At 46.0% G+C, this 15,476-nt stretch overlaps 1 protein-coding gene across 1 annotated transcript in view; it reads left to right on the forward strand.

The window, feature by feature from the left end:
• The window catches only part of Nploc4 (NPL4 homolog, ubiquitin recognition factor), a 54,249-nt gene that overhangs the window by 35,372 nt on the left and 3,401 nt on the right, over window positions 1-15,476 (forward strand). The window contains exons 13-15 of the mRNA XM_034507047.2: window positions 10,518-10,589; window positions 13,967-14,062; window positions 14,668-14,784. Coding sequence (XP_034362938.1) covers window positions 10,518-10,589; window positions 13,967-14,062; window positions 14,668-14,784 — 285 coding nt within the window. The remainder of the gene's footprint in view (window positions 1-10,517; window positions 10,590-13,966; window positions 14,063-14,667; window positions 14,785-15,476) is intronic.

Below are 15,476 nucleotides of genomic sequence, written 5' to 3' on the forward strand. Positions count from 1 at the left end.
TTCTTGTGGTCCCATGCTTCCAGTATTATGGTGTGCATTCCGTAAACTATTCTTACTTACCTGAGATTGGCATACGTATGGTTTGAGTGAAAATTCCCAGACCCTGATACTTTGTAGGCTCTCAGGTGAAAACTGGAGGACTGACTCCAGAGGCAGGGAAGACACACTCACTGGTGGACTGGCTAAGGCTTACTAAAAGCAAGTTAGATCTGAGACTGCTTGCTGTCCTACAGGGAATGGTGGCCATCCCTGCTGTCCTGTCTCTGCTTCCCTGCCAGCAGAGGCAGATGCTCTGCAGTCTCTGAGTCGTAGATGAGGACAGCAGGCTAGCTCGGTGTAACTCAGTAGGAGTGTGCTTGTTTGTTTCACCCCAAGCATCACATAAATCTGGTGTGCTTTTTTTCTTTCTGTTTTTTTTCTTGGGGGTGGGGTGGGGGCGGAATTGGTTTTGTTTTATGTTTATGTTTTTGTTTTTGAGACAGGGTTTCTCTGAGTAGCCCTGGCTGTCCTGGTACTCGATCTGTAGACCAGGCTGACCTTGAACTCTGCTTTCCCCAGTGTGGAATTAAAGGTGAGCACCACCACCACCCAAATAAACCTGGTGTGTTTTACTCCTATAATTCCCAAACTTGGGACGTAGGGGAAGAAAGGTCAGAAGTTCAAGGGCTACATAGAGAGGTCAAGATTAGCCTGAGAACACGGAACACACACACACGGGCACACATGGGCACACATGAGGTGGGGGAGGAAGAGGAGGAGGAGAAGCAGGAGCTCAGCCATTAAAAGTAGTTTCTGTTCTTGCAGAGAGTAGGATTAGATTCCTAGAACCCACATGATGGCTTATTGGGCAAGAGAGCGTGATGCTGTCTATACCTGCCTGATACCTGAGTTAGACCCAGTGTTCCTGATGACGGAAGACAAACCGACTCCTGCATGCGCCTTCACATACATACACAAACATACACATCCTCACACCCCCCTGTCTCTAACTTTGTTGCTCCAGCCTGGGTGGATGCCAGAGTCTGCAGGACACTGGCTTTCTGCTCTGGCCTCTTCTGAGAACAGAAGGGAGAGGGCTTTTATCTTAGTGTCATTGACCCCTCTGCCTAGGGCTTCCTTTGCTCCACACGGGTCTTTATTGTCTTAGTTCATAAGATAGTAGGAGTTGGCACCCTGTCCTTCTTTAATTTCTAGCAATGAAAATGACAAAGAAAACCTATTGAAGTTAACTCTTTTCGCCATGTAAGTTACGATGGGCCTCTGTTTTTGGGATCTCCATGGTGTGATCCTGGGCCAGATCTGTCTTGTGTAGGCTAGTTCCGTGCCACCTTGCTTTACCACTGTCACCTTGACTGCTCTGCACTGCTACTCCCTTGCTTTTTCCTAGGAGCAGGACTGTCTTAGCCAGTGTGGTCCATGGTCACCTTTCAGGCTACCATCTCCTCCTTGGACTTGTGCTCTGTTGTCTTCCAGAGGCTTCTAAGATGTCTCCTAGGTCCTCTCACCGTGTTGTGAGGTTCTAAGATGTCTCCTAGGTCCTCTCACCGTGTTGTGAGGTTCTAAGATGTCTCCTAGGTCCTCTCACCGTGTTGTGAGGTTCTAAGATGTCTCCTAGAGGTCCTCTCACCGTGTTGTGAGGTTCTAAGATGTCTCCTAGAGGTCCTCTCACCGTGTTGTGAGGTTCTAAGATGTCTTCTAGGTCCTCTCACTGTGTTGTGAGGCTGCTCCCAAGTGCTACTTCATGTTCTTCAACATATTTATAATAGTGGTGTGTCTTAGTTTGGGTCTCATTGGTATAGAGTGACTCCACGACCAAGGCAGCTCTCATAAAGAACATTTACCCGGTCTCACAGTCTTAGATGTTCAGTCCATTATCATCATGGCAGTGCTCACAAAGAGGTGGTGCTGGAGGATCCAAGAGTTTGACATCTTGATTTGAAGGCAGCAGCAGGAGTCTTTGTTCCACATTGGGCAAAGCTTGAACATTAGAGACCTTAGAAACCACCCCCCCACCCCCACCCCACGGTCACATTCTTTTTCCAACAAGGTCATACCTCCTAATCGTGCACTCCTCATGGCCCAGGTATTTAAACACACGATCTACACAGGGCTATTCCTATCTAACCCACACAGTACTTTTAAAAAGGCCATCCTTGTTCATTTGTGTGTGTATGTGCGCATGCATATGTGTGGAAGTCAGAGGACAGCGTGTGGGAGTCAGTGCTCCCACCATGAGAGACCCAGGAATGAACTCATGTCTCAGGCGTGGTTGCCAGAGTCCTTACCCCTGAATTGTCTTGCTGGCCTGAACAGCAGCACTTTCTGCCTTTGTCTTTAAAATGTTGTACTGAAAATAGGTCAGCAGCGTCCGTGCTGTTGCTCTGTGTGGTGCAGCTCTTCATTTGGTCGTGCGTTCCTGTGCTGACTGAGACCCCTGAACAGTGTCAGTGACTGTCCACCTTCACCTTCCTTTTTCCCTCTTCTCCTGTTGAGGGATGTGTTTGGAGCCAGGCCTCACTGTTGCTGGTCCCTAATCCATATCCCCCGTCTCAGACTTCTGTGTGTTGACTTTATGAACATGAAGCAACGATTCCCAGTCTTTGTCTTTTGTTTGTTTGAGACAGTCTTTCTGTGGAGCCCTGGCTGTCCTGAAACACTGGGTGACCAGGCTGTTCTCAACTCACAAAAGATCTACCTGCCTCTGCTTCCTGAGTATTGGGGTCAAAGGTGTGCACACCACACCCAGGCTTTGCCTTTTTTAAAAATCATTTCTTTACATTCCAGATGTTGCCCCCTTCCCTGTACCCCTACAAGAGTTTTCCACCCTATTTCTCCTCCCCGTTTGCCTTGTTTTTAATCTTAAAGAACATGCTGGTGGGATTTTATCACTATAAGTTTTTATCAAAGATAATAAAAAAAAACCTTGTTTTTCTTTAAACAAGGTCTCTTGTATAATTTTTACACTGGTATTTCCTTAATCCTGTTACTCTCGAGTCTGGCTGGTCTGTGAGGGCTTGCAGAAGAGCTTCTCCATTGTTCATAGCTCCGTGGGTTGAGATGCCTGTTCATCTTGTTTCAGAGAGATATCAGTTGGTGAAGCAATCCTGTTAGTCCTCCTGTGGACTTTGTAGCTGATTTTAAAATATGCTGAATAAATGAAACCATTATTTACCTAAGTCTATTGTTCATCCCGTTGTCATCTGTGGTTATAAACACTGAAAATGGTAACAAAGGGACATTGAATAATCACAGATTCATGTAGAGTGCTGTGTGACCTCACCTGTGAGTCAGATTTTATCTACTCAGTTAGTTACAGGTGCAGATAGACCTCTGTGTAAAAGTTAAAGCAGATACATGGAGTGTTATCCTGGTATCTTGTGTTTTATAAACATCTTGGTGTTTATATCTGTGTGTGTATTTTTCTTGGACTCACAGGGTGAGCAGGGAGCCCGGGTGTGTAGTGGAAGAGGTGCTGTTGCTTGTATCCTGTGCCCCAGGGAGACAGGAAAGAGCACTGGGCAGAGACTCCTCATCCTGGCTAAGAGGCCGGGACACCTAGATATGTACTGACCCATGTGCTACAAGGAAAACAGCAAAGACACGGAGGCTGTGTGGACAGAAGGGGCTCCCTGAGGAGTCCAGCTGTTATTGCTTATTCCCAGGACAGTCAGATGTGAGGGTCCGGGAGTTGTTTTCTTTCCCTCAGGTGCTTGCACTCCACACAAGGACCGTTGGAAACTGACTGAACATATTCATTGTAGACATGTCGTTTCTGTAGAAAATTAGGAATTAAAACAGTTAAAGATAACAACTTAAAAAAAATAGGTTTACTTTAATTTGAGTGTGACCAAATCAGAATATATTTCATTAGTTGAGTTCTGATTGCTACTTCAGTTATTTCTGGTTGTTGTTACAACTGGCCACATCTTGCAGCTTCATACATATAAATAACTTCAATTACAATTGTCATGCATGATCTTTTTCAGTTTTGACAAATGTCAGCTTGCTCTCTAAAATTTTGTTCACAAAATTATCTGTCTTTAAAAGTGGGGAGGGGTCTGTGTAGAATACACAGTAAGATGCTGTCTCCAAAATAGGTGGGGAGCTTTCATAGATTTTAGAATTTGTGTGTTTGTGTAATGTGTGTGTGTGGAAGGGTGTGTGTACAGCTATATGCCACCTGTGTTTGGGGGCGTGAGGTCAACATTATCTCCTTCGCATTCTTCATTTAACCTTTGAGACAGGGTCTCTCACTGACCCTAGAGCTCACCAATTTAGTCAGAGTAGCCAGCCTTAATCCCCAACAGTGCTCCCCTGTCTGTCTCATCAGTGTTAGGGTTACAGGCTTGGGCCGCCACACCTGGCTTTTGAATAGGTTCTTGGATCTGAATTCATCATGGTAAGCTAACTTCCCAGATCCTGCCATTTCTTCTATGTCTGTCTGTCTGTCTGTCTGTCTATCTGTCTATCATCTGTCCATCCATCCATCTTGTTTTCCATGGCAAGGTTTCTTTGTGTATTTCTTTTTATAATTAGAAAGAATGTCAGTACATTAGATTTTTTTCTGGTGTGCTGGTGACCTACATGGGCAAGGTAGACAAGTCTTAAACACTTGAAGATCTTTCCATCAGTTGTGAGAGTGACACCTCTCCTTTCCTACCCCATAGGACCTGGGGCAGAAAGCCCTCTAGGTTTGTACCTATAGAGTCTATAGCATAAGGCTTTCTGGGTTTCTGGGCATAGTTCACAGCTTGGTGGATTTGAGGCAACTATTTATGCTAATATATCAGTGAGCTGTCTTTAGCAGGAGCCTGGTATTGTGTTGTTGTGATGTGGTGGTTTTGTTTAGTACTTAAAAATATCAAGCTACATATAGTGATAAAAGCTTTTTAATCTCAGCACTCTGCAGGTTGAGACACACTGTTGTGAGTTCCTAGCCAGCTAGGACTACAGAATAAGACACTGTCTCAAAACAACAAGAAAAATGTCATTTTTCTTTTCTGTAGCAATCTCTTCCGGGGAGCTAAGCCAGTAAGTCCGAGAGCTCAGCCCAGGGATCAGCTTAGAATGCTGTAGGCTTGTACTGTGGCTTTCCATAGTCTCCCATAGTTCCCACTTTGCATCCTAGCTTCAGAAGAGTGAGAGGATTCAGGAGGTGTGTGCCCTTCCTGGGTGCCACCTGAGATCTGACCATGAATGACTGGACTGGCCTTACACTCGTCCATCACCTTGGAGCTGAGGTAGTGATCTGTTGCTGTTATAACAGTACCTTAGACAGTGAATGCTGGCTTTACTCTCGTTACTCTTTGGCCTCAGGCCATGACGCTGACCAGCCCAGTGATCTATTTTACTCTGCTGATGCCCTCCTCCTCTTTGTTTTGTGTAGCTTTTGCTACCCCTGCCTTGGTGCTCCAGGAATGGGTGGTAACTGCCACCCCCACCCAGAAGATACTGGATTCACAGATGAAGACAGGCACACATGTTGCTCAGTTTCAACCTGCCTTCTTGGCTCAACTGCTGGATGCCTCTAACCTCTGTGGCTATGGCTTAAGAATAAGGTTTAATTAACACATGCCTGTCATTGAAATGGTATAAAAGCAAAAGGGAGGAGGGGCGATGTGATGGGGGCTCCAGGGAGGGGAAATGGGGAAAGAGGATGACATCTGAAATGTAAATAAATAAAATATCCAATTAAAGAAGAGGGTTTAAGACCAAGCATTGGAGAAACAGTGTTAAGTTGCTCAAGGCAAGAGAGAAGAGACCAAGATTAGGCCTCTGTCAAGGACAGAAAAAGTGAGAGAGAGAAAAGGTGGCAAAAATTCCGAGTACCAGGGCCCTGGGAGCAGAGAGAGATAACTCAGATGTCTGGGAAGCTTGAGGGGAGGCTGAAGAATCTAAATAGATGTGCAGCCCCACCAGCCACAGGAGGCTATGGCTCATGACGTCAGCAGGCTGGCTGGTCAGAGGAGCCAGCTGAAGCTAAGTTTGTACTCTTTTTTTTTTTTTTTTTTAAAGATTGATTTATTTGTTCATTCATTTATTTAATGTGCATCAATGTTTTGCCTGCACGCATGTCTATATGAGGACGTCAGATCCCCTGGAACTAGAGTTATAGACAGTGAATTGTTATATAGGTGCTGGGAATTGAACCCAGATCCCCTAGAAAAATAGTCAGTACTCTTAATCAATGAGCCTTCTCTCCAGCCCCGAGGTTGGGTCTTTCAAGCAGTTGGGATCCAAAGTAAAAGCAGCAGAGAGTGGCCATGTGCAGAATGGCCCTCACAATCTCCTTAGAGGGTTTTATTTATACACTGTTGGAAGTGGGGTGAGAAGCGAGTGCACACTGCCGGGATGACGGCAGAGGGCTGTGTGTGAGGAGCACCACTCACAGGGGTGCTGGACACCAGAGGCGGTCAGAGGTGGATCTACAATCTGTGCAGAATGTAGTACCAAGGCTGATAGAGGAGCAGGCCACAGGATCCTCTTGGTCACAACCTTTAAGGCTCATGTTCATCAGTCCGCACCAGACTTTCCTAAGTTAACATATGGAACATTTTCACTAAAATAAAACCATCTATCTGCTTACTAGAAAACCAGAAATCTTAAATATCCAAGAAGTCTTCATACGGCTCCATCACGTTCCTTAGGTCCCTTTGCCCCCTGTATTCATATCAACAACTGTAACCACAGCCAGGCTGCCTTTCTTCTTAAAGAGATTGTTGAGAACTCGGGCCTGAAACCATCAGCAAGTCATAACTTGACTCTTTTACTTTCAGAGTTGGGTGGTGGTTCTTGTAGGGCAGGCAGGTGGCAGGCAGAACTGAGACAAGAAAGATCATGAGATGAGCTGAGGTCAGGCAGGTTCCCTTTTCAGAGGACAGCATTTGCATCCAGAGAGGCAGTCTTTTCAGTATGGCTGTTGGTGAACATGCTAGGCCACAGAAAGAGATGTGGAAGGTGGTTTGGGAATGTTCTCATCAGATACCATTTAGAAGAGAAGGCTTAGTAGGCAAGTATCAGATTCTAGAGGTCTTAATGAGGAGGGCCAGAGCAGAGGAGCGGGGCAGGACCACGCACATTTACAAGCTGCACTGGATATCGACTGTGACAGTATGGTTGAGGAAGAGGTCTCTGTGGTAGAAAGTCTTGGGAGCTTAGTAGATGCTGCAGATAGCACCAAACTTTCCAAAGTAACTTAGAGGCATTTAAGAGACCCAGTGAGGAGCAGGAACAAGCCAGCCTTTTGGTGAGCGTGGGTTTTCTAGAACAGTGTACTAGGTCTGTGTGGAAGGACAGTGAGACCAGGCACCAACATTTACATCTCTGTTTTTGAAGAGGTATTTCTGTATAACCGGAAGCTTAGGATCCTCCTACCTCAGCATCCTGCATGATAGATGTGCACCGCTGTGCCCAGCTGACAGTGATTTTTGAAGCTGCTCTGGACTGGCATAGGAGCCAGTTGTCAGCTGTCAGCGAGGCTGAGAAAAGCTCAGGCAAGAAAGGAGAACGAATAATGCCAAGCTCAAAGCTCAAATGTGTCTACATAGAAAGTACAGATTATAGTTCTCAGACATATGTGAGAGAAGCCGAGATAGTCAGAGGAAACCAAAGAGCATATTGGGCAAATCTGAGGACACTGCCCTGCCAGTGCCGGTTGTGAAGGGACCCAGAGGTGGTGTTCTCTGGAAGGAGTGATGCTGTGAGCTGTGCTGACAAGTGGCCCGGCTACACCATTCTGTCCGAGGGGTAGAAGAAAACCCTGCTGCCGTCCATGAGCTCCATCGAGGCTGGGCGCTCTGTACGAGCACCATCGAGGCACGGTGGAAGGGGCAGTAGAGCCCACAGGAACAGTCCTCTTAACTAGTTCCTCATGCACACTGCTACTTCATTTTTGAGATGAATATTAAATAAGTCCTGTGTTCTCCCAGGTTTTCCTCACTGTTCTACACACTGGCTCTACTGTCTGCTACTTACTAGGCTAGCCAATCACAGCAGCCTATCATTTCCATGCACTAGGAACCAGGACAGTGCCTGTGACGTGTGCAGTTGGGAGGGGCAGACAGACCAGGACATGCAGACTCCAACCTGGCAGGCGCCTGAAGAGTCGTCTGTTTGTTCTGTTGTCCCTGCAGGCGTCCTGCAGGTGGGCTGCTGTGAGCAGGGCTCAGGTCAGTGCTGCCAGTTAGCTGTCCTACCAGTTGTCAGTGGAGCAGCAACATGCTGGGGGTTCATCTATCCATTCATCTAACACAGGTGATACCAACTGCTCAGTGAGTCACTCAACAAGCCTCAAAGCCTGTGTTGGCCAGGATAACAAAGGCATCGGTATCTGTACTCCTTTTTCGTGTAAGACCATGGCACCAGTGCTTGCAGACATGGACTGCAGTAGGCAGTGAGGCGTGAGGACCATGATCTCTCACTCTCCTGTGTCTTGCTCCAGGTGTACATAAAACTGCTGACTTTGGCAGCTGTCAAATTCAGAATTAAGATGTCTTCCTTCTAGTGTATTCTATCTGACATTTGCTAAGGCCCATAAAAAGTAATTGCTTTTAAAATTGTGTGTAGAACTAGGGATTGGCTGGCAGAAGCGTTTGAGTGAAGGCATGGGGGTGCGGAGGTACAAGTTACCCTGTTTCCCCTAGGGAAAATGGGAGCTACAACACCTTTATTTTTGTGGTGAGCAGAAAGGTACAGTTGGGTAGTTAATTTTGAACGAGAATAGCACAGCACAAAGAAAGGGTGGGGGTTTTTAACAAGAGAATTCCCTGGAGGGGAAGATTAAAGTGAACAGGTGCTGGAAAAATGTTTCTGCATATTAGAGCTTAATTAGATTTGAAGATGAATTCCAGATGGGCTAATTATGTGTGAGTTGTTGCAGGTTATTTCTTGTAGGGGCAAGCATGTATTTTTGGAAATGGTGATTTAGTTTGATTGGGTTTGATTCCTGCCTCATACCCTGTCTCTGTCAAGAAACTGTCTCTTCAGAGGCCCAAGACCCCCCCCCTCAGTAAGCCCACATCTTTGGGACCACGGTCAGACATAGCAGAAGCACAGAACATGGAGGCCATTCTGACCTTGTGATCACGTGTGTAGGGAAAAACATGTGACCCATAGGTCAGTAGAAGGTCATGACCCTCACAGGAAGCAGGCAGAACCTAGTAGGTATTGCAGGAACATGATGTCTCCTTGTTTGACATGAAGATGAAACTAAACTCACACTTGTCACATAAGTGCTGCATGGCTGATATAGGGGTGTGTGTGTTTGTACACTTGGGCCAGCTCTCTTGATAGGGCAGAGGACAAGTCTTTGTTGAAGCCTCTGTAGGAAATGGGACTAGTTTGGGACTAGCTTAACTTGGGAACAGCTTGCAATGATTGTCTTAAAAGATTGCACGGCTCCCTGAGGTCCCTGAAAGGTGTGGGTATGCTGGGAGTGGCCTTATGGCCACCTTGGGAACATATGGTTGGCAAAACAGTTTGGGTCTGAGGGCTTCAATAAACAAACTTTTATGTAAGGACCTATAATTAGAAATTATCGACACATTCATGCACAGCACAATGAATGATGCTGAGTGATGGCTTAGATAGAAAATACGCGTCCTGGTAGAATCTCTTAATAAAGAGCATCAGTTCTTAGGAATTTATTCCTGGAGCTCTGTCTGAACTCAGCATGTTTGACATGAATCACATCTAATTGTCATTTTATGATTAATGAACATATGTTGACCATTTTTCCCCATAATTAAACTTTATGTTTTATGCATCTGACAAAGCAAAGCAAGTTTAGAATTTGACATATTGGTGGTCTGTCACGTGCATGTGTGTTCTGTGTGTGTGTGTGTGTGTGTGTGTGTGTGTGTGTGTGTGTGTGTACACTTTTTTGTGCATGTCTTTAGTTTGTGTATGTACTAAGGTTTGTTTTTTTTTTTTTTTTTGGTTTTTTTGTTTTGTTTTGTTTTTTTGTTTTTGTTTTTTTTTTTCCGAGACAGGGTTTCTCTGTATAGCCCTGGCTGTCCTGGAGCTCACTCTGTAGACCAGGCTGGCCTCAAACTCAGAAATCCGCCTGCCTCTGCCTCCCAAGTGCTGGGATTAAAGGCGTGCGCCACCACCACCCTGCATGTACTAAGTTTTTTATGACCTCTAGTTGTCAGAGGTATAAGAGGTTTTAAGAAAGAGACTTCGAGTGACTGTGGAAGAACCTGCAAGCTGTTTTCAGCCATCTGTGGTACCAGGCTATGGTGGGGTGGGGTGCTTCCTGTATTCTCCATTAAGAAGTACCCCCCCCCCCCCAAGGAACAGACAGGACAGGTTGTTCTCTAAGGGAACTGGGCATAGAGAGGTGCACCTGTAATTCCAGTCCTGGCAAGACAATGCCAACATGGTCCACATAGTAAGTTCCTGAGATGCTGTTATGAAAAATAATTTAAACAATAATAATAATAATTTAAAAGTAGAAACTAGTGTGGAAAGCACTGTCACTTCGCCTTCTCTTACATGTTGACTTTTGCTTGTTTCAGGACATAGACAAGTTTGGCAACGAGATCACCCAGCTGGCCCGTCCCCTGCCTGTGGAGTATCTCATCATAGATGTAAGTGCTCCTTTGTGTTCAAACTTACAGGCTGGTACCTTGTCCCCATGAAGGTCAGGGCTCTTAGATGATAGATAGCCACTTGAGGAAGGAAGCTAAGGAGGTTTGAGTCACACACTGCTGCAAGGATTGTTCCTCCATTATCAAGTCTCATCTCCAGAAACTTCACAGTTTAAACTACCTAGAGATTAACTTCTTTCATGCTAATGTACAAGCAAAAGACACCTACCTCCAGTTCTACCTTATGATCCCTGGAAGGCAGTTATTCATGGGTCCCAAGGGTATCTGAAAAGTCCTGTATATCTAGGCTTGGCTGGTAGCTGCCCACTGCCCAGGAGGTACAGATGTTACCCTTGCCTGGCACAGCAGTAACACTCTTGGAGTCCACTTCATCAAGAGTTTCCTGGGACACCTCTGTAACTTAGTGTCTGTGAGTAGGGAGGGCCAGGGTTGTTTCTGGACAAAGCCCTAGGAGGTAAGAAGAGCTGACTCTGCTGTCTCTTCTCAGAATGTCTAGAGGAATTTGATGGTCATGGAGCCACATTCATGCCATTGACCACGGGGCAGTGAGTTACTCCAGGATAAAGCCTGGTGACTTCCTAGCAGCTGGAGTATCACTGCCTGCCAGGGTTCTGTCCAGAGGGTTGGAGGTGGCTCGTTTTCTACATTACTGCTGTGCCAGAATATCACTTAGGCCGCATTTGGACTTAGGATGGGTATATGATTCAGGTAATAAAATATTATTGCATTTGGAGCAGTGTGTCCCCCTGAGCCTAGCAGGCTGAAGCTCCATTTCAGTTGACAGTTCCTGAGAGCATATTTATTACCTGGGCCATAAAGGCATCTGTTACTATACTACCTGGGGTGTAATTAAGATGAGAGCAGGTTGATGGAGGAGTCGCCATGATTTAGAATGAGCTTCCTAAGCGTCCCTTCACCCCTAGCAGCTCTCCACCCCTTTCAGCAGCACTGGGCTGCTGGAGAACGGTCTAACCTACAGTACCCACATTCTCTGCCTCTGTGAAGATGAGGACTAGGAGAGCCTTACATCAGGTGTCCAAAGAGTGCTGTGTAGCTTTTCGTCTGGTGCCAGAGATAGTATAGATCTGGGCTGTCTGCCTCTCCCTCTTCCAAACTCCCTTTTTAAGACAGGGTCATGCTGTAAAGCCCTTATTGGCCTCAAACTTGTAATCTAGCCTCTACCTCTTCAGGGCTTCAATTAGAGGTGTGCACAATGTCCAGTGTATCTGCTCGGGTTTGTTGGTAGTGTTTTTTGGGGTTTTGTTTGTTTGTTTTTGGTTTTTGTTTTGCTTATCTGTTGTTTGGGGGAGGGGCTATTGGTGTTCTGTTTTTGAAACAGGATCTCAGTTATGTAGCCCTGGCTGGCCTCAGATTTATAGATATCTGCCTGTTTCTGCCTCCTTAATTCTGAGATTAAAGGCATAAGTCACTTCACCCTGAATACCTGCTGCTTTTAAATTTGAGAGTAGGATAGCTTTATCACAGCAGGTTTTGCTGAGGCTTCCCCAAGCCCCAGGGTGGCTGTTCCCCATGGTGAAAGTATAAACCCAGAACAGTCTGAGCAGGGTTAGCTAGCAGTAAGCACTTATAGAGGAACTGGATCCGTTTAGTGATCCCCTGGAGCCACCACTGGCTTTGCTTGTGCTGCTTTTGAGCCTCTTTCAAGGTTAAAGACTACCCTCCGCACCCCTCCACCCTACCCTTTAGAGGCTGAATGCAGAGCCTGCACTTACGAGGCAGGCACAGTGTTGCTGAGTGACACCCATTCATTTCTGTTTGAGTTTTCATGGTTTTGAGGTAGGCTCTCCCTTAGCTGTCCAGCAGTCCTCAGACTAAGGACCCCCTACTTTGGCCTCTTGAGTTTACATTACAGGTGTGTACCACAATAACTCTGGATTAATGGTAAATACTAATAAATAGTCTATAGTTACCCTTCTACTCCTGTTTGTGACTTCCCAAAAGAAGAGACCAGAGTATCTCCAGGCTCTTGTTCACAACGTGGTTTTACTCCATTTAGTGTTCAAACATGGTACCATACTCAGTGCCTCATGTGGGAGACACTCCAGTCATGTTTCTCACGTGGCACAAGGCACGTACTTGGCCTCACTGCTACAGATACTTTTCTGTGAGGGCCATGCATCTCTGATGTATCTGATGGTTCAGCTTGTCCTTATAGAGTGCTGACATTGGCAGAGCTAAATCCAGAAATAGCCTGCTGCCTTAGCTGATGTGGAAAACAGATCACAGCGACCAGAGCAACATTCTCATTCTTTTAGAAATAGTCCCACAAGAGTCAGAATAGCTACTCTATATCTGGAAGGGGTATGACCTGATGATGCTAATGTCACATGCAGGGAGAAGTATGTCAGACGGAAGTTTTGGTAACATGTATTTGGGAGCTTTTGTGGGGAAGAGGCCTTTGCCAACAGGAATGCAGCCTGTGTTTGTATTGATCCCTACACATTCACCTGAGTGACCCTGAGGCTTCTATTGATTATGTGTTAGATTTAAAATGCCCTCTGCCATTAACTAAAACATGCTGGAGTCAAAGGAAAGATTTGCTTACCTTTGGTAGAGGCTGGACTTCGGTTCACTCACCTTGAAGGAGAGCAACTGCCATGACTGTTAGCCTGGCCTGCAAAACTGCATGGAGTGGTCTCCTGGAGATTCTTGGAGGTCAAGGGTATTTCTCAGGTCCATACTGAGTCCACGCTTGCCTCCAAGCATAGTATTGAGAGTTTTATGCCTTTGTGCCTCTTGCCTTTTGGTGTTGCGTTCCTTTCTGTAGTTCTCTGATTTGACCAGGTTGAACTGGCCATATGGTGCTGCAATTAGGTGTCATGAAGCCACTGAACAACCAGGAGCTGCTCCCATGTGAGCCCAGTAAAATACACACGTTCTTACTGGGCAGTGGGCAGTATTTGCACATGCCTTTAGTCCCAGCACTTGGGAGTCAGAGACAGGCAGATCTGTGCGTTCAAGGCCAGCCAGATCTATAGAGTTAGTTCCAGAACAGCATGACTACACAGAGAGACCCTGCCTCAAAAACAGTCAGATACACACACACACACACACACACACCTGTTTATGTTGTTCCCAGGGTCTGAGAGTCATTATTTGAGGATAACACAGTCTCCTCCAGCACAGCTCATAGGCTCTCTCTGGGCACCTAGACTCTGCACAGGCAGGGTGTACATGCTGTCCTGGCACAGTGTTACAGTCTGGTTTGTTGTTGTTAGGCAGGGTGTACATGCTGTCCTGGCACAGTGTTACAGTCTGGTTTGTTGTTGTTAGGCAGGGTGTACATGCTGTCCTGGCACAGTGTTACAGTCTGGTTTGTTGTTGTTGTTCTCTAGATCACAACCACCTTCCCCAAGGATCCAGTTTACACTTTTTCTATTTCTCAAAATCCGTTTCCTATTGAGAACCGGGATGTACTGGGTGAAACACAGGTAAGCTCTTTGTCTTAGACACAGAATTTAAAGAACTTTTAATTTTTATCTAACATTGGTCTGTTTCCCCAAAAAGTGCCATTTTCATATTCCCTTGATTCCTTGTCTGACAAGTCCCATTAGGCCCTGTTCTGGGTATTGTCGATCACTTAGATGCCTGTTTTTACCAGGCAGTAAATAACTATACTTAAATCCTCTGGAGCCCATGGGCCAGGCTTGTTAGAAATCCATTCTCACTTGGCTTCTTGGTGTTTCCAATATTATTTATCACTTCTTGTTGTCTACAAAGCTTTCTCTGATTTATATGTTAATGTCTCGTACAATAGCGATGTGATTTCTGTTGCTCTGTTCCATGAGCAGTGTCTTGGCTCTGAGCCCGCTTACATACCTGGGTTAGTTGTGCTTATGTCTCCCCTGGGCAGGGAAGTCACATTCGCCCTGTGGCTCTCTGTACCTCTCCTGAAGTTCCTTGGTGGTTATTGAAACAGGACAGTGTATCTGTTTATTGTGTACTTGTTAGCAGGAGGCAGCAAGCACTCTTTCTTGGTTTAATGTTAGGGTTTTGTGATAAACTTTATTTTCCTTCTTTTTGACTCATTCCTTAGGACTTCCATAGTTTGGCCACCTACTTGTCCCAGAATACCTCTTCCGTGTTCTTGGATACCATCTCCGACTTCCATCTCCTGCTGTTTCTGGTCACCAATGAAGTCATGCCTCTGCAGGTATCAGCTCTGCTGCCCTTTTGCTCTCTTTCCTCAGATCCCAAGGACTAGTATGAAGCTTGGTGTCAAGAGAAAGCCACCTCGTACCCAGCCTGTGAGCATGTGCATGCCCCAGCACTTCACTAGGGCCCTCTATTTCCTGTTGATAGAGATAGTTGACCTTTAGCCTTCGTGGTGAAGGACAGTTTGGTTATTGAGGCTCCCCTGGAAAGCAGAGGGGAATGAGTTGTGTCCTCTATCTTGCCTGGAGCCCTGGGGACCATCCCTGTTGCACAGCCTCAGAACCAGTGTCTCTGCAGTTTTCTGATACCCCCTCACCCTATGAACCAATACTGTTAATGGCCTGATCCCAGGAGGTTTTGCCAGCTTCTAGGTCTTACACACATCATTGCACACTTGGCATTTTAAAGATACACCATAAGGGAGAGTGACTGTGAGTGTTTTGCAGATGGTAGGTGCTCTCTGGACAGAGCAGGGCAGCAGGTCCCACCAGGAAGCCTGTGTGCATGCCGTGGGCATTCATAGCTTGAGAGTCCTGTTTCTGCTGTCCTCCTTTGACTGAAATCCACAGAAATGCAAAGGAGATAAGAACAAGTCATTTGAAGTTGATGACACTGACTCTACCTCTCTCCTTAAGGGTGATTAAGTTAAGTAGAGCTGTCCTTGCCAGGATATTTCCGTCTAGCAGCTTG

This window comes from Arvicanthis niloticus, chromosome 6, assembly GCF_011762505.2.
Source record: "Arvicanthis niloticus isolate mArvNil1 chromosome 6, mArvNil1.pat.X, whole genome shotgun sequence".
NCBI lineage: Eukaryota > Metazoa > Chordata > Mammalia > Rodentia > Muridae > Arvicanthis > Arvicanthis niloticus.